The sequence below is a fragment of the Crotalus tigris genome, unplaced genomic scaffold (genome assembly GCF_016545835.1).
Source record: "Crotalus tigris isolate CLP2741 ecotype Arizona unplaced genomic scaffold, ASM1654583v1 scf7180000017753.6788120, whole genome shotgun sequence".
NCBI classification, from domain to species: domain Eukaryota; kingdom Metazoa; phylum Chordata; class Lepidosauria; order Squamata; family Viperidae; genus Crotalus; species Crotalus tigris.
Window position 1 is genome coordinate 4,528,154 of NW_024096615.1, and position 24,053 is coordinate 4,552,206.

The 24,053-nt window shown below is 41.3% G+C and overlaps 1 protein-coding gene across 1 annotated transcript in view; it reads right to left on the reverse strand.

Moving 5' to 3' along the window:
- The window catches only part of RET (ret proto-oncogene), a 95,411-nt gene that overhangs the window by 7,131 nt on the left and 64,227 nt on the right, over positions 1-24,053 (reverse strand). The window contains exons 10-17 of the mRNA XM_039340749.1: positions 22,439-22,558; positions 21,310-21,563; positions 15,977-16,124; positions 10,632-10,739; positions 9,426-9,640; positions 9,194-9,316; positions 8,111-8,181; positions 2,521-2,658 (exon numbers count right to left, since the gene is read on the reverse strand). Of these exons, the coding sequence (XP_039196683.1) occupies positions 2,521-2,658; positions 8,111-8,181; positions 9,194-9,316; positions 9,426-9,640; positions 10,632-10,739; positions 15,977-16,124; positions 21,310-21,563; positions 22,439-22,558 (1,177 nt within the window). The remainder of the gene's footprint in view (positions 1-2,520; positions 2,659-8,110; positions 8,182-9,193; positions 9,317-9,425; positions 9,641-10,631; positions 10,740-15,976; positions 16,125-21,309; positions 21,564-22,438; positions 22,559-24,053) is intronic.

Below are 24,053 nucleotides of genomic sequence, written 5' to 3' on the forward strand. Positions count from 1 at the left end.
CCACTTATGCATTGTCGGGTACCAGGTGGGTGTGGCCCATTGGCTGGGCGTGGCTGCGCTGGTAACAGCAGACTGGGTGGGACTAAAAAGTTCAATCAATCAATTCCAACTTTGCAAGATCTTTTTTTTTCCCACGAGAAAATTGACTGATTGATTGAACCTTTTTTTTTTTTTTTTGCACAAGACAGCGGAGGCCTAAAGCAAAAAGGTTTTATAAAACCCAGCTGAAGGCCTAGTACTGGGGCAACGGCGCGCATGTCCACAGAGAGGCACGAATGAAAATACATTTTTTTTTTTAAAAAAAAAAAGAAGGACTTCCTTCGTTCTGTTCTCATCTCAGACAAGGTCTACACTTTCGCTTGGAGAAAGCAAAAGGACTCGGTACTTGCTGGTGGTCTTCAAGAAAAGTCCAAGGGAGATTCAAAGCATTTTTGTTTTCCTGCAAAAGGGCCTCATCTGTGCTACAAAATGGCCATTTCTCTACCTCTTTGCTGTCAACCTAATGTTTCTCTGAATTTTATAGTCCAGATGTGGTAGAAGCAATAGCAATAGCAAGCCCAGGTTCTCCCTGAAGAGGAGACTAAGTAATTATCAAGAATGAAACTTTGGCAGCTACGTACCTCTTCATTTCAACTTTCCGTTAGAGTAAGAGGAGGGGAGGTGTTGCTTTAGAATGGCTTAGAGGGAGAAACGAAACTTCTATGATTCCGCTGAAGACTTTGAGCCTGAAACCTCTCCAAGGACACTGCAGCGGGTGTGGAGAGGAAGCAGACAGTTCCCATAACACAGTGAAATTGTTTACATGGAGTACATGAGAGGTTGGGCATTTTGGCTGGAGAAATTATTATTTAATTCTATGAACTGGTGTCTGGCAACCTCAGAGTTAGTTTTGCTTTGGCATTACCATGCCATGTATTCAATGAACAGTAAGATTTTGGGGAACAGAATGAACCTGGAGTTTTATTTGGATTCTGGAGCTGGATGTTGACAGCAATGTAATTATGATTCAGGGACTGAAGGCCTAGACCAGTGTTCACCAAGGATGAAATATGCAAAGCTGTGGACCCGAACCATTAGAATTTTCATCCATGACCATCTTCAACAATGGCATTAAAGTTCATCTTTAGAACTACCAACAGAAGATAATGTTTGAAGCTCGGGATTGAACGACAGATTTCTAAGCTTGATTGTTTTCCTGCAGACATTCCACTACCAAACCAGGTAACATCTTCAGTGCACATCTTCAACTACTGTTCTGAAGGTATTACGTAGCTGGGTAACAAAATGTCTGCAAGGGAACAATCAAGCTTAGAGAACACCAAGGACTCTATGTCTAGAAGTTGCTAAGATTAGAAACTGAATTAGGGCAAACCAGGGAATTGTCCTTCCTGTGATACATCAGACTTCGTGCCTTTTGGGGATTATGTTTAAAAGTTTAAAGGCTGTCCATGTTTGAGTTTCTACTCAACAGTGAGGAAAATAACTCCTAGATAGTTCAGGCACACTTATATTGCATCCATAAATCAGCAGAAGCCAAGGAACTGATTGATGACCTTGGCAGATGATAATAAAATAGAGTAGAGTAGAGTAGAGTAGAGTAGAGTAGAGTAGAGTAGAGTAGAGTAGAGTAGAGTAGAGTAGGGTAGGGTAGGGTAGGGTAGGGTAGAGTAGGGTAGGGTAGGGTAGGGTAGGGTAGGGTAGAGTTAGAGTAGGAATGGAGTGGAGTGGAGTAGAGTAGAGTAGAGTAAAGAAGGGTAGGGTAGGGTAGGTTATAGTTATAGTTATAGTTAGAGTAGGAATGGAGTGGAGTGGAGTGGAGTGGAGTAGAGTAGAGTAGAGTAGAGTAGAGTAGGGTGAGTTAGAGTTAGAGTTAGAGTAGGAATGGAATAGAATAGAATAGAATAGAATAGAATAGAATAGAATAGAATAGAATAGAATAACAAAGTTGGAAGGGACCTTGTAGGTCATCCAGTCCAACCCCCTTGCCCAAGCAGGAGACCCTACACCATTTCTGACAGATGGCAATCTAATCTCATCTTGAAAGCTTTCAGGGATGAATCTCCCACAACTTCTGAAGGCAAGCTGTTCCACTGGTTGATTGTTCTCATTGTCAGACAATTTCTCCTTATTTCTAGCTTGAATCTCTCCTTGATCAGTTTCCATCCATTGTTCCATGTCTGGCCTTTGGCTGCTTTGGAAAATAGGTTGACCCCCCTCCTCTCTGTGGCAGCCCCTCAAATATTGGAAGACTGCTATCATGTCTCCCCTGGTCCTCCTCTTCACTAGACTAGCCATGCCCAGTTCCTGCAACCGTTCTTCGTATATTTTAGCCTCCAGTCCCCTGATCGTCTTTGATGTCTTGATGATGAACTGGAGAGCCTCTTCTCTCCTTTGAACCCGTTAGGGATGATTATGTTTATCCAACATGCAGAAATCTAAGAGGAAATAGCTAAATGTAATCCTTCATGGGGTGGATATAATCCTTCTGATTAGCAACGTTGGTTATCTGAGGTTACTTACATCTCCTCACTGCAGTTTTCCGGCTTTTCCATTCTATAACCTGTTTTTAAGAGGTTAAAGAGCCTCTCCGGAGCAATTCCTGGATATGGGTTCCCTCCGAGGGTCACAATTTCCCATAACAGCACTCCAAACGACCACCTAAGGGGGAAAAGAATTAAAAAAAAAAAAAAATCGGAAGCAGTTAGTTCTGCAGATCAAAGAAACCTTCCACAATAGCCCAAAACAGTGTTTCTCAACCTTGACCATTTTAAGGCATGTGGACTTCAACTCCCAGAATTCCACAGCCAGCATTGCTGGCTGTGGAATTCTGGGAGTTGAAGTCCACATGCCTTAAAATGGTCAAGGTTGAGAAACACTGCCCCAAAAGAACCAAGGGCAATCCCATCGGAAGAGGAATTCTATTTTTCTTTGCCAGGTTTCCAAACTTTCTTTCTTTCTTACAGTCAAACGTCGAGGGGCAACGGACAGGCTGTATCAAAATCACTCTCTCTCTCTCTCTCTCTCTCTCTCTCTCTCACACACACACACACACACAAAAAAAAAACAAAACCCAAGAGGTTTTTTTTTTGCAAGTGTGCTGCATTGTTTTAGAATCACAAACATAAGAAGCTTTAAAAAAAAAGGTATATAACTTTGGCTCTCAGATAAACTTAGATTTGGTCATTACCCAGAGGATAGCATATGGGGTCCTTGGTGCCCTCTGAGCTTGGGGGCTTTCTTGCAGATGTTTCATTACCCAACTAGGTGAAATCATCAGTCCTAGAAGGGAGTGCGGAAAGAGGAGGAGGAGGAGGAGGAGGAGGAGGAAGAGAAGAAGAAGAAGAAGAGGAGGAGGAGGAGAAGAAGAACAAGGAGAAGGAGAAGAAGAAGAAGAAGAAGAAGAAGAAGAAGAAGAAGAAGAAGAAGAAGAAGAAGAAGAAGAAGAAGAAGAAGAAGAAGAAGAAGAAGTAGAAGAAGAAGAAGAAGAAGAAGAAGAAGAAGAAGAAGAAGAAGAAGAAGAAGAAGAAGAAGAAGAAGAAGAAGAAGAAGAAGAAGAAGAAGAAGAATAAGAAGAAGAAGAAGAAGAAGAAGAATAAGAAGAAGAAGAAGAAGAAGAAGAAGAAGAAGAAGAAGAAGAAGAAGAAGAAGAAGAAGAAGAAGAAGAAGAAGAAGAAGAAGAAGAAGAAGAAGAAGAAGAAGAAGAGAAGGAGGAAGAGGGGGAGGAGGAGGAGGAGGAGGACAACGACTGTGGGGGTCATCAGTCCAGTCCAAGCTGGGAATAAACAAAATGGAGACTGCCTTAGAAAGAAGGGTGTGGTTTATTGAAGAGGAGAGATGGCTCTGGGAAAGCTGACCACATGTTGCTGGGAGTGGTTGGTTTTTATACCTTCTTGGGCTTTTTGTGTTTGGAGTTGTTCCTGTGGCATGAACTTTGACCTTGATTTTTGTCTAAGTGAGTTTGCACAGAATGGCCTAACTAAATTTTGCTTTGTGTTGCTTCATGTACTGCAGAGAAAGCTGATGGCTCTTGAATGCAGAATTCCATAAGTGAGAAGTAGTATAATATAGTTACAAAGCAATTTATTAGCTGTGACAACGAATTTAAAAGTGGTTTTCGGGCTAGTTCTGCTCTGTTATAAAAGTCCAGGAATATAGAAGCTTAAAGGATTTTCCCCCCAAAAAACTACTTTGTAACACGTAACATTTAAAGTAAGTCAATTTTGTGCCAAAACCTGGGGGAAAACAAATCGTCAGGGGGATGAGAAGAGACACTGTTATTTGTGTGTTAATTATACAAACACAGAGAAATGCTTCTCAAGCAGTTTGGATACAAAAGAAACTCTGTAGTAATGGGGTGATTAGAATCAATTGTTATCTCTGAATGATATATTTAGTTAAGCCTTTCTTCCAAGGTGCTAAATAATGGGAATTTATGCCAGGATTCGTAAACATGCAGATAGACCTGAGATGAGCATAGTGATTTAAAATTCCCTAAGATATGAAATTACTCCCTAAATTAATAATCCGTCTCTGTGTTACCACTGGACGTAATAGACACTCTGAATTTTGATCCTTGGAGAAAGTTGAAAACTTCCCAAGAGCAATTATATGATCTTCCTGCTTTTTTTTCCAGCATTTCAACAGTATTTCTCTTGCTTATGTTGGCAAAATAGGACAAGTGTGAAAGACTATCAGGTTTAGTGTGTGTACTATTCTAAGGTCAAGTATAGTCATTAATATGCCATTTATGGACCTGCCCTGTATTCATTTCCTTACAACTTTAACTGTTTAATAATGTCCATCTGGGAAAAGCCAACAGCCTGGAGACCAAATATCGTCTCCAGAGAAACAGTCAAGATGTTATCAATATTTTGCTCAATCTCAATCTTCAGAGTTTGGTAGATAATTTATCATGATTCTCATATCATGTCAGAAATCACACTTCAACCTGGTCTAGAATCTCATTATCACAGATAAGACAAAAACAGCTGCACAGAAGCTTGGTTCTACCAATGGTTTGCTGGATCAGATCTAAGGTTAATCTAGTGCAGCTAAAGAACTTCATAATTGCAAATCGTAAATGGATCTATTCTTTGTCCAGGATCAATCTTCTTCCTCCATGGGTGCAAATTCTACAGAAGCTCACAAACATTTACTTTTAAAAAAAAATGCATGGGATTTATCAGTAGAAGTACTTGGTATGTCTAGTTTAATGAAAATAAGAACAGGGGGTGACATGGTAGCAGTGTTCCAATATCTAAGGGGCTATCGCAAAGAAGAGGGGGTCAAATTATTCTTCAAAGCACCAGAAGACAGGACAAGAAGCAATGGATGGAAACTAATCAAGGAGAGAACCAACCTAGAAGGAGAAATGTCCTGATAGTTAGAACAATTAATGAATGGAACAACTTGCCTTCAGAAAGTGTGGGTGCTCCATCTCTGGAGGTTTTCAAGAGGAGACTGGACAATCATTTGTCTGAAATGGTTGTCCAATCTTCTCTTGAAAACCTCCAGAGAGCAAGGACTTGAAGACCACCCCTTCCAACGCTGTTATTTTGGTGCTAACGGATAACCGTTCTAAATAATCAATTTTATTTGATACCCTTTACCACTGTTTATCCGCTGTTTGCTGCTAGACATACAGCAATACGGACATGCTAACATTTGCTGGAGACATGTCTCCAAATAAATGCTTATTAAATAACCCAGTTAGGCTAAATTTGTGACGCTTCTGTCATCACTTTGGGATTTTTGTTTTCTTTTGGGCTGCTTCAGTTAAAGTTGGCTACTGCCCAACGGTCTGTGGTTTCTTCATCCCCCGCTTATTGAAATATGAGCACAACTATTCACTGCTCAACATCCTTCATTTTTTTTTTCTTTTGTCTGAGAATACTCCGTAACTCTGATGATGTATTGTGATACCCAAGAACCAGCCGTTGGTTTTCTTTAGCACTCAAAGTAAACTCCAACCCTGTCTTCCTATTTACACAATTCCCCTAACCTCACTGCAGTTGACTCAAAGTGGGCTCCTGAAGCTCATGAGATCCTCCACAAAGATGTTATGGACTCTCAAAGAAATTGGGAGAGGGAAAAAACTCAAGAGTTGTAGCTAGCAAACAGAAATAGATAAATTTTGTAACTTCTGAAAGAAGAACTTGTCATGGAAAGGTATTTTTTTCCCATGAGATATGTCAGGCACGAAGGCCGTACATTATGATGCAGTTAAGAAGATTTATTGTTCAATTGATTTCCTTATAAAAATTAAATCAAATGTAAAGGTAATTAAGATATAAGCTAGAAATCTATTGATGAATGTAATAAATATGTTTTTACTTAGAGGTAATAATAAAAATTATTAGCCTAAATATGAGATAGTAGATATTAAGAGAAAAAAAGGGGAAGTATTAAATGTTGAAATAAGAGAAATTTTGAGATATTTGGAAGTTACCAGAAAATAAGAATATTATACTGTATTATTAATCGGTTGATGTAAGATGGTGAGAATTCAAATAGATAAGACGTGTATCCTGAACATTAGATCTTGTGATGAATTGTGATAAAGGGAATTGGGGTTATTTAAAACTTGGAAATTATAAATATTAAATGTTAAATTTAAATATTAATGGGAAACTAAACATTGGGAAAAACTAACCAGGACATTGATTGTCTAAAAAGATTGAACGTTAAAATAACTAGGATACGTATAAACTAAAAATTATTGATAAATGTAAGAAAGTTATTTTTGTTTAATTGATATAATAAGAATTGTATTAAATTACATATGAGACAGTAAATACCAAGGGGAAGAGAGAGGAAATATTTAATGTAATAGTTTGAGATCTGTACTAAAGAGATTTGTGTGTTATCGAATTATTAATCAACTCAGCCGCCACATTGCTTTTCAAATATTTAAAAGTAAAACTAAAAAGAATCAATAAAATTTTCTTTAAAAAAAAAGATTTATTGTTCAAGTCCACGCCCAAGAATCTAGCCACCTAACATTCCATACTAAATTGGCACTAGATAAATCAATGGAATTCATGAGGGTTTGGACTGAGACCATTTGTGGGAACGCAAAGATTCTAGACTTATGACTTGCTTAACTCCACCCACCTGCTCGTCACCTTCGATAGCTGCTCAAATGAGTGAATGTAGTAAAGAGCAGAGCTTTTTTATTTTACAAAAAAAGGAAAAAAAAGAACAAGAGAGAATAACAGAATAACAGTTAGAAGGGACCTTTGGTCAACCCCCTGCCCAGACAGGATAGCCTAAACCAGGGGTAGGCAACCTTGGTTCTTTTATGACTTGTGGACTTCAACTCCCAGAATTCCTAAGCCAAGGATGATCAGGGGACTGGAGGCTAAAATATATAAAGAATGGTTGCAGGAATTGGGTATGTCTAGTTTAATGAAGAGAAGGACTGTGGGTGACATGACAGTGGTGTTCCAATATCTCAAGGGTTGCCACAAAGAAGAGGGAGTCAACCTGTTCTCTCCAAAGCACCTGAAGGCAGGAGAAGAAGCAACGGATGGAAACGAATCAAGGAGAGAAGCAAACTAGAACTAAGCAGAAATTTCCTGACAGTTAGAACAATTAACCAGTGGAACGACCTGCCTCCAGAAGTTGTGAATGCTCCAACACTGGAACTTTTTAAAAAAGAGATTGGACAACCATTTGTCTGAAACGATCTAGGGTTGGACTGGAAGACCTCCAAGATCCCTTCCAAATCTGTTATAAGTTGAAAAAAAAAATCAGTACAAAATAATAGTGAATGGCCTATAGGTCAGCATTCTTTCACCGCTGCCATTTTCTGTAAGACAAATAGGGAATAACACAGGTTCCCGGGAGACAGTCTAATGACCTCATATAAGCATGACATCATAATATAAAAACCACATGAATTGGGTCATTTGCCCAATTCGGAAGATGGGGCAAATATTCATCATCTGCAAATGTTCATGTAATGACACAACTGACACATTTTGAGCCATTTAGGCAATGATGCCCTAAGGATCCTGCATTGTCTCTCTTGCAACAAACACCATCGGCACCCATGGAGCTACTGCTCGGATGTAAAGATACCCATTTATGATAGCACAACTCAACTTACACATCACTCTGGGTTGTGTAGATGTGATCGAAGAGAGATTCTATTGCCATCCATTTTACAGGTATTCGACCCTATGGGAAGAGAAATATATATATATATTACTTATTGCAAGCACATCTGAACGTTACTTCTAAAGCCACACTCGGCAAACAGTTCTTTTTGTAAAATCTCTCGCTTTCAGCTTCTCTCGTTGCTTTTTCTCAGAGATGAGTTAGTTGAGGATGGATTTTCCAGCTGCACTAACCGGGCCCAGCCAAGATTCATATGCTATGATATGCAGAATTACCTTGCTTACATAGTTACAAGAATTGATAGAAACAGAATAACAAGACTTAGAAGGGACCTTGGAGGTCTTCTAGTCTAACCCCCTGCTCAAGCAGGAGACCCATTCCGGACAAACGGCTGTCCAGTCTCTTCTTAAAAACCTCCAGTGATGGAGCACCCACAACCTCTGGAATTGTAATACGTTTTCTTTTTTAAAAAATTCCCATTGCTGTTGAAACACATAGCCAGCATGGACTAGTGGTTAAGCCACCAATTTAGAAACCAGGAGATTCTGAGTTCAAGTCCCACCTTAGCCATGAAACCAGCTGGGTGACCTTGGGCCAGTGCTTCTCTCTCTCAGCCCAAATCACTAGAATAACCTTTTTGGAATGTTATACAGATAGTCCTGGACTTACAATCTTTCACTGAGTAACCAAAATTACAACGGTGCTGAAAAAAGTGATGAGGACTGTTTTTCTTACTTACAACCGTTGCAGCATCCCCATGTCGCAGGATCAAAATTCATACATTTGGCAACTGACTCACATTTATGGCGATCGCAATGTCCCAGGGGTCACGTGGTTCCCGTTTGCGACCGCCTGACAAAGTCAGTGGGGAAGCCTGATTCAACAACCGCATTATTAACTTAACCACTGCAGCGATGGACTTAGCAGCTGTGACTGAGAAACGTTGTAAAATGGAGCACAACTCCGTTAGCCTCTGTCTTTGCTTTTTTTAAGTCCCGATATTTCCTAGTAATCGTTTACAGACCCTTCAAATCAAGAGATCGCTGTGGGAATAAATAGTTGCCTTCCTCACCTTGCTCCTCTTGACGTAAGAGTCCTCTTCGTAAACGTCTCGAGACAAACCAAAATCAGAAATCTTCATTTTACGCCCTTCTGCTACTAAGACGTTCCTGGCTGCTAAATCACGGTGAACAAGCTTGGGAGAAACAAACGAAACGAAACAAGAAATTAACGTTTCTCATTGACGTGAATAAAGGTTAAAGGTCATAGAAAGAGGGTGGGCCTGAAGAGGAACCCCCCCCTACCTTCATTTCAGCAAGGTATTGCATGCCACGGGAGATCTGCCACGCAAAGGAGATCAAGTCACCCATAGTCAGGGCCCGCTCGTCTGGGTTGTCCAAGTAGCTAGAATTTCTGTTTGTATCGTTTCCCACGTAGCTGGGTCCCACTTTCCGGCTTTCTCTTAAGAAACTCCGCAAGGAGCCGTATTTAGCGTACTCCACTATTAAGTATAAAGGCCCTGAGGTCAAACAAAGGGAGGGGGGAGTCAGAAGTTCAATCAACTTGCCCTCAACAGATACGCCTGCAAAACAAATTTGGCACGGTCTTTGTTTTTATTTTTTTTAGTTTGCACCAAGAGAAGTTCATTTTAGTTTCACGCATCGCACGTTCAGAAGTGTTACCCTCTCCGTTGGGGGATTAGTCTCGTATATGAGACTTTAGGAATTCAGATTTACTTTCTTTTTCTTTTCTTTCTTTCCTTCCTTCCTTCCCTTCCTTCCTTCCTTCCATCCTCCCTCCCTCTCTCCCTCCTTCTTTCCTTCCTCCCTCCCTTCCTTCCTCCCTCTTCCATTCCTTCCTCCCTCCCTCTCACTCCTTCCTTCTTTCCTTTCTCTCTCCTTCTTCTATTCTTTCCTTCGTTCCTTCCTCCTCCCTCCCTCCTTCTTTCCTTCCATCCTCCCTCCTTCCTTCCCTCCCTCCTTCAATACAATAGGCAATTGCCTAAGAGTATGCGTGGCTTAGAAATGGAGAATCTGAGGCCACTGTCGTGACAGCCATTTAAATAGTCCAGATAAATAAGGCCACGCTATCCACAGTTAATGGGGGTGGTTTTTCTGAGGCAAACCTAGTTTTCAAACTCTGAATGTTTTGTTCAGGAGTTTTAAAAGAGCACAATTGCCCAGGATCGTTTCTCTTTAAACGGCTAGACCATGTCTCTCAACTTTTTTCCACGGATACCCTCCACTGGTGAGAGCAATCAACCAACAGAATGAAGTTGTGGATGTTCCATCACTGGAGGTTTTCAAGACGAGATTGGACCGCCATTTGTCTGAAATGATGTAGGATCTCCTGCCTGAGCAGGGGGTTGGACTAGAAGACCTCCAAGGTCCCTTTCCAACTCTGTTGTTCTATCTTCTATTGTGACTCTTCCCTCATTCCTCCACTTCTACTCTTGCTCATCCTTTTACCCTGGAAAGCCAATTCTCCAGGAATCAAATCCAAATACGTACCGTCCTGGCTACAAGCACCGTACAGCCTGATGACGTGAGGATGGTTCACCTGTTTTAAAAGGTTGAACTCCGAATGCAGATCCCGGAGCTCGCTGACGGAAGCATTCTCTGTAGGAACAGAGCAGGAAGAGACACGGTTCTATGACTTGAGGCAGGATTTGGCAATTACACATTCAAATATTATGTAAATAATGGAGCAACGACTCTTCCTTTTCAGGACACCGTGGCAAATGCAAGCTATTTTTTTTAATATATATATTAAATGCTATAAACATGCTATGTTAAATGGCTGAGCTGCACGCAGGATCCATCCTGGAGGAAGAGACCCCCCCCCAAGGGCAGTGGCCACCCTCCTGGCAAGGAGAGGCGCACTCCACCTGGGTGCCCCGATTAAACACAAAGAAGGGGGCACTCCTCCGCCTTTAGGTACACCATGTTGGGCGGGCAGAAGAGCGAGCAGGGTTTCAGCTGAAATATCTGGGGATATTCAGGAATATCTGGGAATATCAGCCGGTCATTTGTCTTCTTTCAGAGAGACACTGAGGCCACTTGGAAGTTTAGCTGTGTCCTCAGGGTCACCTGAGTGGTGCAAATGTGCGTGGAAACCTTCCTGGCTACAGCATGTTTTCTGCCCTGGGTCCCTTCCCCGTTGAAGACAGGTGCCAGCTGTTGGGGATGAGTCTGTGTTGTCTGAATCTTAATCTCTTGTGCTTCAGTTTGAGATGTATCTTAAAGAAAGTCACATATAAAAATTCAACGCGGGGTCCTTGGCGTTCTTAGCCTGGTTGTTTTCTTGCAGATGTTTCATTACCAAACTAGGTAACGTCATCAGTGCAACCCTGAGCTACAAATAATGGTAAAAATTCAATATATAATGGAGGTGTGCATGTAATAGCTAACCGATTTTATTTATCTTCCCCCCCTGCCCCTCTACTTTTGAATGATAAATAGAATTATTTTCCCTCTTAAGTGTCTTAAAAGCAAACATGGGTCCCTTCGCTGTTGGAGACTCTCTAAAAGGAGGCAAATGACCAGCTGTCTGCAAGGAGTACAAATCCTTCCATTCCCCACCATCCAGTCAGAGCTGAAGAAGCTTCTGGGATGAGAAGCAAAACGTCTTCAAAGAAAGACAAGGAAGTCCACCTGCCTCCTGAAAAAACATCTTTGGGACAACCAGGACCTGGATGGCTGAGAATCTCCGTAGACATTTACAGATAACTATTAATTCAGCAACCGGGCCAGTCATCCCTGGCAGGTGTTGAGCTGAACAATTCCTGAGCATTACACAATCTTTTAACTGTTATCCGATTGCCAATGAAGGATGACTCACTCACAGTAATTACAAGGGGGAGAGTGCCAACACATTTGGGTGGAAAGTGACACATCCATTTAAACTGTTCCAGGAAAGCTGCATGGCTGATTATATTTATTAGGGGTTAAAGAAGGAATAGGCACAGGGGAATTATACTGTGCAGGGGGGTTTAGGAAGGACAACTTGGAAGAATTGGAAAGCACAACTTTGATTTGGAAAGAAATCAAACTTGTTTAAGCCCAAGAATTGGGATCCACAGACATATTTGCTTCGACTTTAATTTCAAAGTGCGTTCCCATTAAGTAATTTTTTTCTCGCCATGCATATATATACATGATCTCAATTAGACTGTGATGTCTCTCTGTGTCATATAATGTATGTGGATATATGCATAATTCTGTATTTACATATATATTTTTGTCATATTTATATAATGTATATCGGAGGTGGTGACCCTTTGGGAGCTGCATGCAATGAAATTTCATTTTAATGTATGCCGATTAGTGTACATTCAAGGTGACAAAGTTATTATTCTATTCTATTCTATTCTATTCTATTCTATTCTATTCTTCATTCCTCTATTCTATTCTATTCTATTCTATTCTATTCTACTCTATTCTTATTCCATTCCATATTCTATTCTATTCTATTCTATTCTATTCTATTCTATTCTATTCTATTCTATTCTATTCTATTCCATTCCATTCCATTCCATTCCATTCCATTCTATTCTACATTCTATTCTACTCTACTCTACTCTATTCTACTCTACATATTCTATATTCTATATTCTATATTCTATATTCTATATTCTATATTCTATATTCTATTCTATTCTATTCTATTCTATTCTATTCTATTCTATTCTATTCTATTCTATTCTATTCTATTCTATTCTATTCTATTCTATTCTATTCTATTACTTCCAGAAAAAGGGCTTTCTTTTTTCATTCCCTGGGATTCTTCATTGTCAATTTTCAAAGAAAAACAGCCAAAAAAATGACATTTTTCTGGGAATGTTAGATTACACTGGTTTGGCTGCTTCAACCACGGTTTCCAAGAATCTGATTCATCCATGGATAGTGCTGAATTTAATTTTGAAACTCTTCTGGCACTTGAAATCTGACATCGCTTTGGATTTGAGTCCTGTCTAATCTTTTCACGGATGTATTTTCTTCACTGCGAGCTAAAAGGTAAAATTGCAAAAGGTGAAAGAACATAAAAGATAAGAATTTCAGGACAACTGTTCCTGATGTAAAATGATGGTGGAACAGTATTCTCCCCAAAGGGCAACCTGCACAAGTGGCATTTTTTGTTTGAAAGTGGTTTCAAAACTCTGATACTAAATTAAAGAGAAGAGAAAGCAATTCGTTCAAACCAGAACAAATTTTAAAGCTGTTTCTCATTAACTGCTTGGTTATTCGTCAGTTTTCAGAGGATATTTACATTTTTGGATGAAGTCAATATTCCAGTCCCAACATTTTATTTTTGTGTGTGGTGTTCTAACCCTTCAAATCAGTTACAGAAATGATTTGGATAGATTAGAAGATTATTTCCAAGGGTTCCAGAGACTTTGGAGAAAATTCTGATGCATGGAATTTTAAACCAATTGCAAATTTAGAGAAGAGAAGAGAAGAGAAGAGAGGAGAGGAGAGGAGAGGGGAAGAGAAGAGAAGAGAAGAGAAGAGAGGAGAGGAGAGGAGAGAAGACAAGAGAAGAGAAGAGAAGAGAAGAGAAGAGGAAGAGAGGAGAGGAGAAGAGAAGAGAAGAGAGGAGAGGAGAGGAGAGGAGAAAAGAGAAGAGAAGAAAAGAGAAGAGGAAGAGAGGAGAGGAGAGGAGAAGAGAAGAGAAGAGAAGAGAGGAGAGGAGAGGAGAGGAGAGGAGAGGAGAAAAGAGAAGAGAAGAAAAGAGAAGAGGAAGAGAGGAGAGGAGAGGAGAGGAGAAGAGAAGAGAAGAGAAGAGAAGAGAAGAGAAGAGAAGAGGAGAGGAGAGGAGAGGAGAGGAGAGGAGAAAAGAGAAGAGAAGAAAAGAGAAGAGGAAGAGAGGAGAGGAGAGGAGAAGAGAAGAGAAGAGAGGAGAGGAGAGGAGAGGAGAAAAGAGAAGAGAAGAAAAGAGAAGAGGAAGAGAGGAGAGGAGAGGAGAAGAGAAGAGAAGAGAAGAGAAGAGAAGAGGAGAGAAAGAAGAGGAGAGGAGAGACGAGAAGAGAAGAGGAAGAGAGGAGAGGAGAGGAGAGGAGAAGAGAAGAGCTATTTTTATGCCTTTCAGCATGAAATCTTCTCCTTAAACTGACAGGCAGCTAACAAACAGAAGTTCTGAGATGCCTCTATCAAAAGGCAATTTAACTGAGATGCATCAGCAAAGCTAACATTCTGCTATCATGTCCCATAAAATTACTACCATTGATCTGGCACAGAAGACCACAGTAGTGCCCTTATATGGCAGGAATAGCCAGCACCCCAGAAGACAAGCTCAAGATCCAAACAGTTCTTGACAGACTTGAACACTGGGCCCTACCTAACAAAATTAAATTCAACAAAGATAAAAGTAAAATGTTACACTTAGGCAAGAAAAAACAACTAGATACTGTAGGTATAGACTACGTGGAACTTGGCTCAATGCAAGTGGCTGTGAGAGGGATCTTGGAGTCTTAGTGAACAGTCACTTAAATATGAGCCAAAAAAGCCAATGCAGTCCTAGCTTGCATTAAAAGAGGGATACAATCAAGATTGTGTCAAGTTCTAGTACCGCTTTACAAAGCCTTAGTAAGACCAAACTTGGAATAATGCATCCACTTCTGGTCACCACAACATAAAAAAAGATACTAAGACTCTGGAAAGCATGTGGAGAAGAGCAATTAGGATGATTAAAGGCCTGGAGACTAAAACTTATGAATGACAGTTGGCAGGAGTAGAGTTTGTCTAGTGTAATGAAAAGAAGGACAAGGGGTGATAGAAGTCTTCCAATATTTAAGGGGCTCCTTCAAAGATGAGGGGGGTCAAACTATTTTCCAAAACACCAAAAGGCAAGACGAAAAACAATGGATGGAAACTAACCGAGGAGAGAAGTAACCTAGAACTAGGGAGAAATTTCCTAATAGTGAGGATAATTAACCAGTGGAACAGCTTGCATTCAGAAATCGTGGGCGCTCCATCACTGGAGGTTTTTAAGAAGAAGCAAGACAGTCACTTGTCTTAAATGGTATAGGTTCTCCTGCCTGAGCAGGGGGTTGGACTAGAAGACCTCCAAGGTCCCTTCCAACTCTGTTATTCTATTCTATTCTATTCTATTCTATTCTATTCTATTCTATTCTATTCTATTCTATTCTATTCCTTTCCATTCCATTCCATTCCATTCTACAATCTGTCTATTCTATTCTATTCTATTCTATTCTATTCTATTCTATTCTATTCTATTCTATTCTATTCTATTCCTTTCCATTCCATTCCATTCCATTCTACAATCTGTCTATTCTATTCTATTCTATTCTATTCTATTCTATTCTATTCTATTCTATTCTATTCTATTCTATTCTATTCTATTCTACAATCTATTCTATTCTATTCTATTTTATTCTATTTGATTCGATTCAATTCTACAATCGATTCTACAATCTATTCTATTCTATTCTACAATCTATTCTATTCTATTCTATTCTACAATCTATTCTATTCTATTCTATTCTACAATCTATTCTACAATCTATTCTATTCTATTCTATTCTGTTCTGTTCTGTTCTGTTCTGTTCTGTTCTATTCCATTCCATTCCATTCTACAATATGTCTATTCTATTCTATTCTATTCTATTCTATTCTATTCTATTCTATTCTATTTGATTCTATTCTATTCGATTCTACAATCTATTCTATTCAATTCTACAATCTGTTCTATTCTATTCTATTCTATTCTATTCTATTCTATTCTATTCTATTCTATTCTAGGTATACTCTATAATAAGTAGGACAGCTATGGAACAGAAGTAGACAGGGGTTTTTCTTACCAAATGATTCTCAGGAGCTTCCCAAGGAGAACCTACCTTTTAACATTTTGACTGCCACCGTGGTGTAGCCAGCTTTACACTTAAGTCGGAAGGCTGTCGCTTTGACAACTTTGCCAAATTCTCCCTCGCCCAGAGTCTTGCCGAGCACCAGGTTCTTCCGAGGAAATTCCCACTTCGGATCTTCCTACAGAGAAAGGGAAGAGAAGAAAGTCAAGGGAACCAAAACCGAGCAGCGTCATTCTCTCTTTCGAAATTAATATGGCTGCTCCTTGCCGCGGGTCGGTGGACACAGAGAGCTGGGCCTTTCTGTTTGGGCTCCTACACTTGTAGTCTTCAACTTACGACCAAAATCCAAACCTCTCTTAACACAGAATCCTAGGTTGAAAAGGCTCTTGAGTTCAAATCCTGATCAGCCGATCTCTCAGATTTTAGATGGGTTTTTAATCTTTCTGCAAAGTTATTTCCTGGTGGGATCTACCTGGCAGATCTGACAGCAGAACCCCTGCGGTTGCGGTTTCGGGCCTTCTATAAAACCTAGAGAAGGCAAACTTGCTTTGGTAATTGAAGAAGGATTTATAGTCTGAAATGTAATCTGCTACCTAGAGAACTACTCAAATGATTGGATGTTTTCTGAATGTAGGCAGAAGATAGCATTAAAACACCAGAAAGCTGTAATAATAATCATGGTTAGTGATTTTTTTTTAAAAAAAAAATGAGAACCAGGCTATTTTATAAATCCTTCCAGGCCACATGGAAGGATTTATATTCCTTGCAGACAGCTGGTGATTTGCCTTCTTTTAGGGAGACATTGAGGCCACTTGGAGGTTTATCTGTGTCTACCTCAGGGTCACCTGATGGTGCAAATGGATGATGGAGCCTTCATGGCTGCAGGATGTTTTCTGCCCTCCTTTTTGAAGACTCTCTAAGCCAGGGGTCTTCAAACTTGGCCCTTTGATGATTTGTGGACTTCAACTGCCAGAATTCCTCAACCAGGCACGCTAGCTGAGGAATTCTGGGAGTTGAAGTCCCCAAGTCATCAAAGGGCCAAGTTTGAAGACCCCTGCTCTAAAAGAGAATTCAAATGACCAGCTGTCTGCAAGGAGTATAAATCCTTCCATTCCCCACCCTCCAGTCGGAGCTGAAGAAGCTTCTGGGATGAGAAGCGAAACGTCTTCAAAGAAAAACAAGAAAGTCCAATGGCCTCCTGAAAAAAAGCTCCTTGGGACAACCATGAGCTGGAGGATGGAGAATCTCCACAAATACGTGGATCTAATAAATAAAATAAATAATAAACAAACGTTATTGTCATTGTATGTGTACACGGTATACACATACAAGGAAATTTACTTGACACCCAAAGACCAGGTCCCACACACATAATCCCAAACACACTCCCACCCACCACAATTCCCCACCCCTAAAACCACCCAAACATCCACACAACAGACCAAGGAATACCGTCCAACAGTTCACTGATGGTGGCCCTTTAGTTCATTGTTGAGTGTAATTATAGTTCTGGGATAAAAACTATTCAGAAAACAAGTGGTCCGAATTTTAATTGTTCTGTATCTTCTGCCAGAAGGCAACAGTCAAAGAGATTGTAAGCAGGACGGGAAGAATCTCTGAGAATGTTATGCAAGTTCCTCAAATAGCGAGATTCGAAGATGTCCAGGGATAGTAGCTGCAGTCCGATAATATTCTGGGCAGTTTTAATGATTCTCTGTAGAGCAGTGGTTCTCAACCTTTTTAATGCTGTGACCCCCAACCGGTCGTAAGTCAAGGACTTTCCCTGCCCAGGAGCGCCGCGCATGCGTGGTGCCGCCCCCTGCGCCGGCCGATATTCTATTGGCTTTTGAAAGCCAATAGAATTAGACTCTATTCAAGAGAGTCTATTCTATTGGCTTTCAAAAGCCAATAGAATAAAAGGGATTAGCACAGCTAAGAAAAAGGGGGGAAAAATGGCAGACTGCGTTGTTTGGCGACCCCCATGAAATGGTCGTTCAACCCCAAATGGGGTCCCGACCCACAGATTGAGAACCACTGCTGTAGAGCTTTTTTGTCCGTTACACAGCTGCTCCCATACCATGCAAGGATGCCGTATATCAGGACACTCTCAATGGTGCTGTGATAGTAGGACAGAAGTAGATGCTGAGATAGATCTATTATTTATACCAGACTTGGCCAAATTAAGAGGGCTTCCCCCCTCCCAAATGTAGCCTGTGCTGAGACCTTGGAACACGCTATCCACAGTGGTTGCTTGGAAGAGGTCCCAGGTCTACATTTTATAACTGCAGGAAGCTTGACAGTCCTACCCCACAAGACAAGGGGAATTTCACATGTATAAATAGTAGGTGGCAATTATGCTGGAATCTGCCTGAATCCTCTCTGTCTTCTTGGTGCCAGGAGGAAAGGACAAAATGCTGTTTGTAAACACAGTTTTGTGCTGATTTATATAACTTCAAGGGGGAAGGGAGATTCTTTTCAGAAGCCACCTATTCAATCTAGACAATTGCTTTTTTCTGTTCTGGGAAGCTACTGAGAATTAAAAAAAACAAACAAATTAACACACAGGCTTCCATGGAAAACATCTGCTCTTAATATCTAAACACATCACGGAAAGACTCGGGCTTCGAACGCTGGGCTTTTTAAGGTTCTCTCTTTTTCACTTTCTCCGTTCTAATTTGAGTTGCTTACAGTTCTTCTGATTTGCTCCTAAAAACCTTTAATATACAGGTGATGCTCGACTTACGAGCCCCACAGTTCTGTCGCTAAGCGAAGCCGTGGTTACGTTCAGTTCTGCCCCCATTTTACGACCTTTCTTGCAAAAAGGGGATCACACGACCCCAGGACACTGCGACCGTCATAAACAGGAGGCAGTTGCTAGGAGTTTGAATTTTGATCACGTGATCATGGGGATGCTCCAACGGTCATAAGTGTGAAAAATGGTTATGCCTTTTTTTTTTTCTTTGATGATTATACCAGCACGGATGATGTTACCGAGTTTGGGTAATGAAACATCTGCAAGAAAACAAGCAAGCTCAGAGAGCACCCAGGACCTCACAGTTGTCTCCTTCTCCTCCTCCTCCTCCTCCTCCTCCTCCTCCTCCTCCTCCTCCTCCTCCTCCTCCTCCTCCTCCTCCTCCTCGCTAGCACTGATGTTACCTAGTTGGGTAATGAAACATCTACAAGAAAACAAGCAAGCTCAGAGAGCACCAAGGACCCCACAGCCCGCCTTCCTTCCCTCCTCCCTCCCTCCCTCCCTCCCTCCCTCCCTCCCTCCCTCCCTTCCTTCCTTCCTTCCTTCCTTCCTTCCCTTCCTTCCTTCCTTTCTTTCTCTCTCTCTTTCTTCCTTCCTTTCTTCCTTCCTTCCCTTTTTTTCTCTTTCTTTCCCTCCTCCTCCTCCTCCTCCTCCTTGCTAGCACTGATGTTACCTAGTTGGGTAATGAAATATCTACAAGAAAACAAGCAAGCTCAGAGAGAACCAAGGACCCCACAGTCGTCATCCTCCTCCTTCTCCTCCTCCTCCTCTCTCACTCCCTTCTAGTACGGATGATGTTACCCACTTGGGTAATGAAACGTCTGCAAGAAAACAACCAAGCTCAGAGAACACCAAGGACCCCTCATTTCAACCCTGAGCTACAAATATTCGCCTTTTAATGGTCATGCAGTTGTACCACCGACCTCTTGGAAAATAAAAGGAGATTGAGAAGAGGATCAGGTAACAAACCCAAATGCCCAATATAGTCTGGAAATGAAACTGGAGCTAAGTCATTGTGTCTTCACCATTTGGGGGGGGGCTATTTATAGAGCTAAGTATTGTGAAGCCAATAGTTGTGTGTGTGCTCTCTTTCCCTGTGTGTCATTCAAGCCACAAATGGGTGACTATGACAACCAGATTCCAATTTGCTTCTTAAAAACCAAACCAAACCTTGCTTTCATTTAAACAATGACATTTCCCCCCCCCCCCAGCGAAGAACTACATTTGATATATTGTACTGGCACAGTTGTTAACAGCTGCAAGGGGAAATTGCTGGCTGAGGTTGCTAGGGAACATTAAAATAATTGATTGCAGGCTTCAGGAAAAAAAAAACTATTTAACTATAATCTAATTGCTCCTTCCTGTAGAACAAGCAATCATGTGTTGTGCTCTTTACCAAAAAAGCACATAACTAACAAATAAGCTATTGTAATGAACAGAAACATGTGGAATGTTTGCCGTTCATACAGGCTTCATATGGTCGGATCACAAAATGCACGTGGAAACCAGTGATTTGCAAATAATAACACCCACCTTTATTTTAGAGAGTATTTCACCTCACTTTATGGATTGCAATCCATAAACATTCTGTTTAATTAGCTAGCATATCAATGTATTAACTCTAGGCCGTGCTAGTTTTACAGTTACTGACCTCTTAATCATTCAATCTTTTTAATGTTTGCTTTAGAGGAAAAATAATTCTATTTATCATTCAAAAGTAGAGGGGCAGGGGGGGAAGATAAATAAAATCGGTTAGCTATTACATGCACACCTCCATTATATATTGAATTTTTACCATTATTTGTAGCTCAGGGTTGCACTGATGACGTTACCTAGTTTGGTAATGAAACATCTGCAACAAAACAACCAAGCTAAGAATGCCAAGGACCCCGCATTGAATTTTTATATGTGACTTTCTTTAAGATACATCTCAAACCGAAGCACAAGAGATTAAGATTCAGACAACTCAGACTCATCCCCAACAGCCAGCGCCTGTCTTCAACGGGGAAGGGACCCAGGGCAGAAAACATGCTGTAGCCAAGAAGGCTCCACACATATTTGCACCACTCAGGTGACCCTGAGGACACAGCTAAACTTCCAAGTGGCTTCAACGACTCTCTAAAGGAGGCAAATGACCAGCTGTCTGCAAGGAGTATAAGTCCTTCCCTTCCCCACCATCCAGTCAGAGCTGAAGAAGCTTCTTGGATGAGAAGCGAAACGTCTTCAAAGAAAAACAAGGAAATCCAGTTGCCTCATGAAAAAGCACCTTTGGGACAACCAGGACCTGGAATGACCGAGAATCTCCGCAGACATCTAGAACAGTATTTCATCTGTTTTTACTCCCAAATAGGAAGCTGAGATTTACCAATGAGTTTTTTTTAAAATTTGGGTTAGTGTGTTTTACTTAGTACCATGCAGTGGTAGGTCAGAAGTAGTAAGTGTGGCAAAGTGCCTGTTCCAAAAATCTTATTAAAATCTCTTCTCTATTGTATTCCTTTCGGCCTCCTACATCGCTCAGAGAGATGCTTGTCTCACAATGAGGCAAAGCCTCAGATAAAACCGGGCCCAGATAATCCTCCTCATTAAGCAGCTGAAAACGAGAAGAACTTACAGGGATTTTAAATGCATCTACTGACATTTGATTCTCTGAGTCCATCGACGGTCGACGGACATTACTTGACGAATAGTTGACGGGATAGGCCTGAGCTGGGCGCCGGAAGGTCATCTCTGCCGAGGCGATGGGCGTTTTGGGCGCGTTCTTGTGGTAGCGATGAATGAAGTAGGAAGAGAGGACCACGGAGATAATGAAAGAGAGCAGGACTCCTCCAGCAATCACCATTTTGCACATGTCGTCGCACAAAGCTTCTGAGGAGAAAGAAGAAATATATTGAGACCAGATTCTCGCCGCTCTTGATCTTGCCCTCCTTTTTTACGATGCCTTAATTCAAGATAGCGTTGGGGCATTTACTGGCTGGCTGCCCTTCCTGACACCTACACGAAGTTCACAGCAGATATTTTTTCTTGGAGCCCAGAGAGATAAACCTCTGCTGCTACCTAGGATTGAACGCTCAACCTTCCAAATGGGAGGTGAGCATCTTCACCACTAGGCCATCATGCTATTCTCGCTCCTGATCTTGGTCTCCTTTTTTACGACCCTGTGATCCCTAAATTCGAGATAGAGTCGGGGCAACTGGGTGGAACGGAGCGTTTGCTGGCCAGCTGCCCTTCCTGATGCCTACGCGGATATATATTTTCTTTGCGCCCAGAGAGAGAAACTTCTACCATTCTCAATCTTCCTAGTGGGAAGCAAGCGTCTTCGCCACTAGGTGACCACACTGCTCTCGCTCCTGATCTTGCTAACTATGGGTAATTTTCCATTTATGAAAACAGAGCCCCAAAATTTCTATCACTAAGCAGCACAGTTGTGAATTTTGTCCCATTTTACGACCTTTCTTGTCACAGTTATTAGATACAACCATGTTACTAACTGTAGTGATTCACTTAACAACTGTGGCAAGAAAGGTCATAAAATGGGACAAAGAGATCCACACTAGGGGGGAAGAGCTTTTTGGTTCCCAATTACCCACATATTCATTTCATTCATGGTCACGACCTACCATCCTGTTCACATTTTTGAGCAAAACATTTGCACTGGGAAACATCTGTTTTAAGAGGACGATTGTCACAAAAATGCTAGAGCATCCAGTGATGCAATGAGAGACTCACAACTTCAGACTTACCCTGGATATCATCTTTCGCACAGTAACAGCTTACTCCGGGAAAGCAGTGACAAACGCCGTGTCCTGCCTTGATTCCACTTCCGAGATTTCCTTTTAGATGGCCACCAATAATGTTGGTTCCTAAATCAAAGACGGATTGAGATAGCTTTATTTGAGCCACCAGGGCTCGGTACCAGATGGTATTCTCTTTTAACAAATGTTTGAAAATTTGGCTTATCAAAATAGGCAAAGCAAGTTTGGGTGAGAAAACGGACATCTGTTTGGGGATTTTATATTGCAGGAGCTTTTTTGAATTGTATGTTCTCCAAGCTTGTGGGTAACATTTCTGTCAACGCTGCTAACATCGGAGGTTCTTGCTTTGACAATGGATGAAAATGCAGCCATTTTCTCTATTGCTTTTAGAATTAGTTGCTGCTGGGAGGAGGGACTGGGATGAGAGTCCAGCTAGTCATAACAATAACAACTCTGTCATGGGAACCCAAGGACAAACTGGGTCCTGAGCTGATAACGTTTTGGTGGGCTGGAGAGCTGGGGAGGAAGCCCAAGCTTCAAGCTAATTGGGGAATGTGCTTTAGGACTGTTTATTGGGGGTGGGAATTGTGCTTTGTTACTTTGTATCCAGGGGAAGGGAAATTAGTTTTTGGGTTCAACTATGTAGTGCCGATACTTTGTTTCCCAAATAAAAGATTTTTTAAGGTAAACAATGCCTCAAAGTTCTTTTGAAGGGTTTCATCTGTCGGAACCATGACAATTTCGTTACCTGGCTAGGTAAAATCTTCAGCGGAGCTTAGAGGATGTCAGTGTCCTTCTGTTTATAAGGGCTTCGGGGGTGGATGTGTGAAGTGAGGGTTTTGTGGTGGGTCAGGTGTGAATCACCAGTGAGTTCTTGTGATGGGTTGTGATGGGGAGGTTACCTCAGGTTAGGGTTATCGGGAGGTGAACTGCTGATGGGAGGGGGGCCTTGTGTGGGTTGGTCCCCGTTAAAAGGCCCATCACAAGACCTTCACTTGACACACCCACACCTTAAGGCCTTATAAACAGAAGAACTTACATCCCATAAACCATGCTGAAGATGTTAGCTAGCCTGGTAACAAAAAGTTTGTAAACCAACTCAGAAGCTTGGAGAATGAACCTTCACCTGAGTTGAAGGAAGGAAGGAAGGAAGGAAGGAAGGAAGGAAGGAAGGAAGGAAGGAAGGAAGGAAGGAAGAAAAAAGGAAAGAAGGGAAAAAAGGAAGGTAGGAAAGAAGAAAGAAAGGAGGGAAGGAAAGAAAGAAGGAAGGAAGAAGGAAAGAAGGGAAGAAAAAAGAAAGAAGGAAAGAAAGAATTATCCTTCAGATGAGGTTTCGTTCCTGCTGATTTCATGGTCCTGTGCATTCCATTTCATTCTGTTCCAGAATTCCTGATTGACTGAGAATTCCCCAATCTGGCTTAGAGCCCTGGGAATCCACTTGGCAGCTGTCCATCAAAGCATCCCTCAGGCCTGATCTGTCTTACCTCCCTGAGCTCAGACCAAGTCATCCACCAGATACTATCAGCTGCTGAAGCACCGATGTTGACTCAGGGACAGAAAGAAACAAAACAGGTATCAAAGCCAAGAGTGAAGGGGAAAAAAA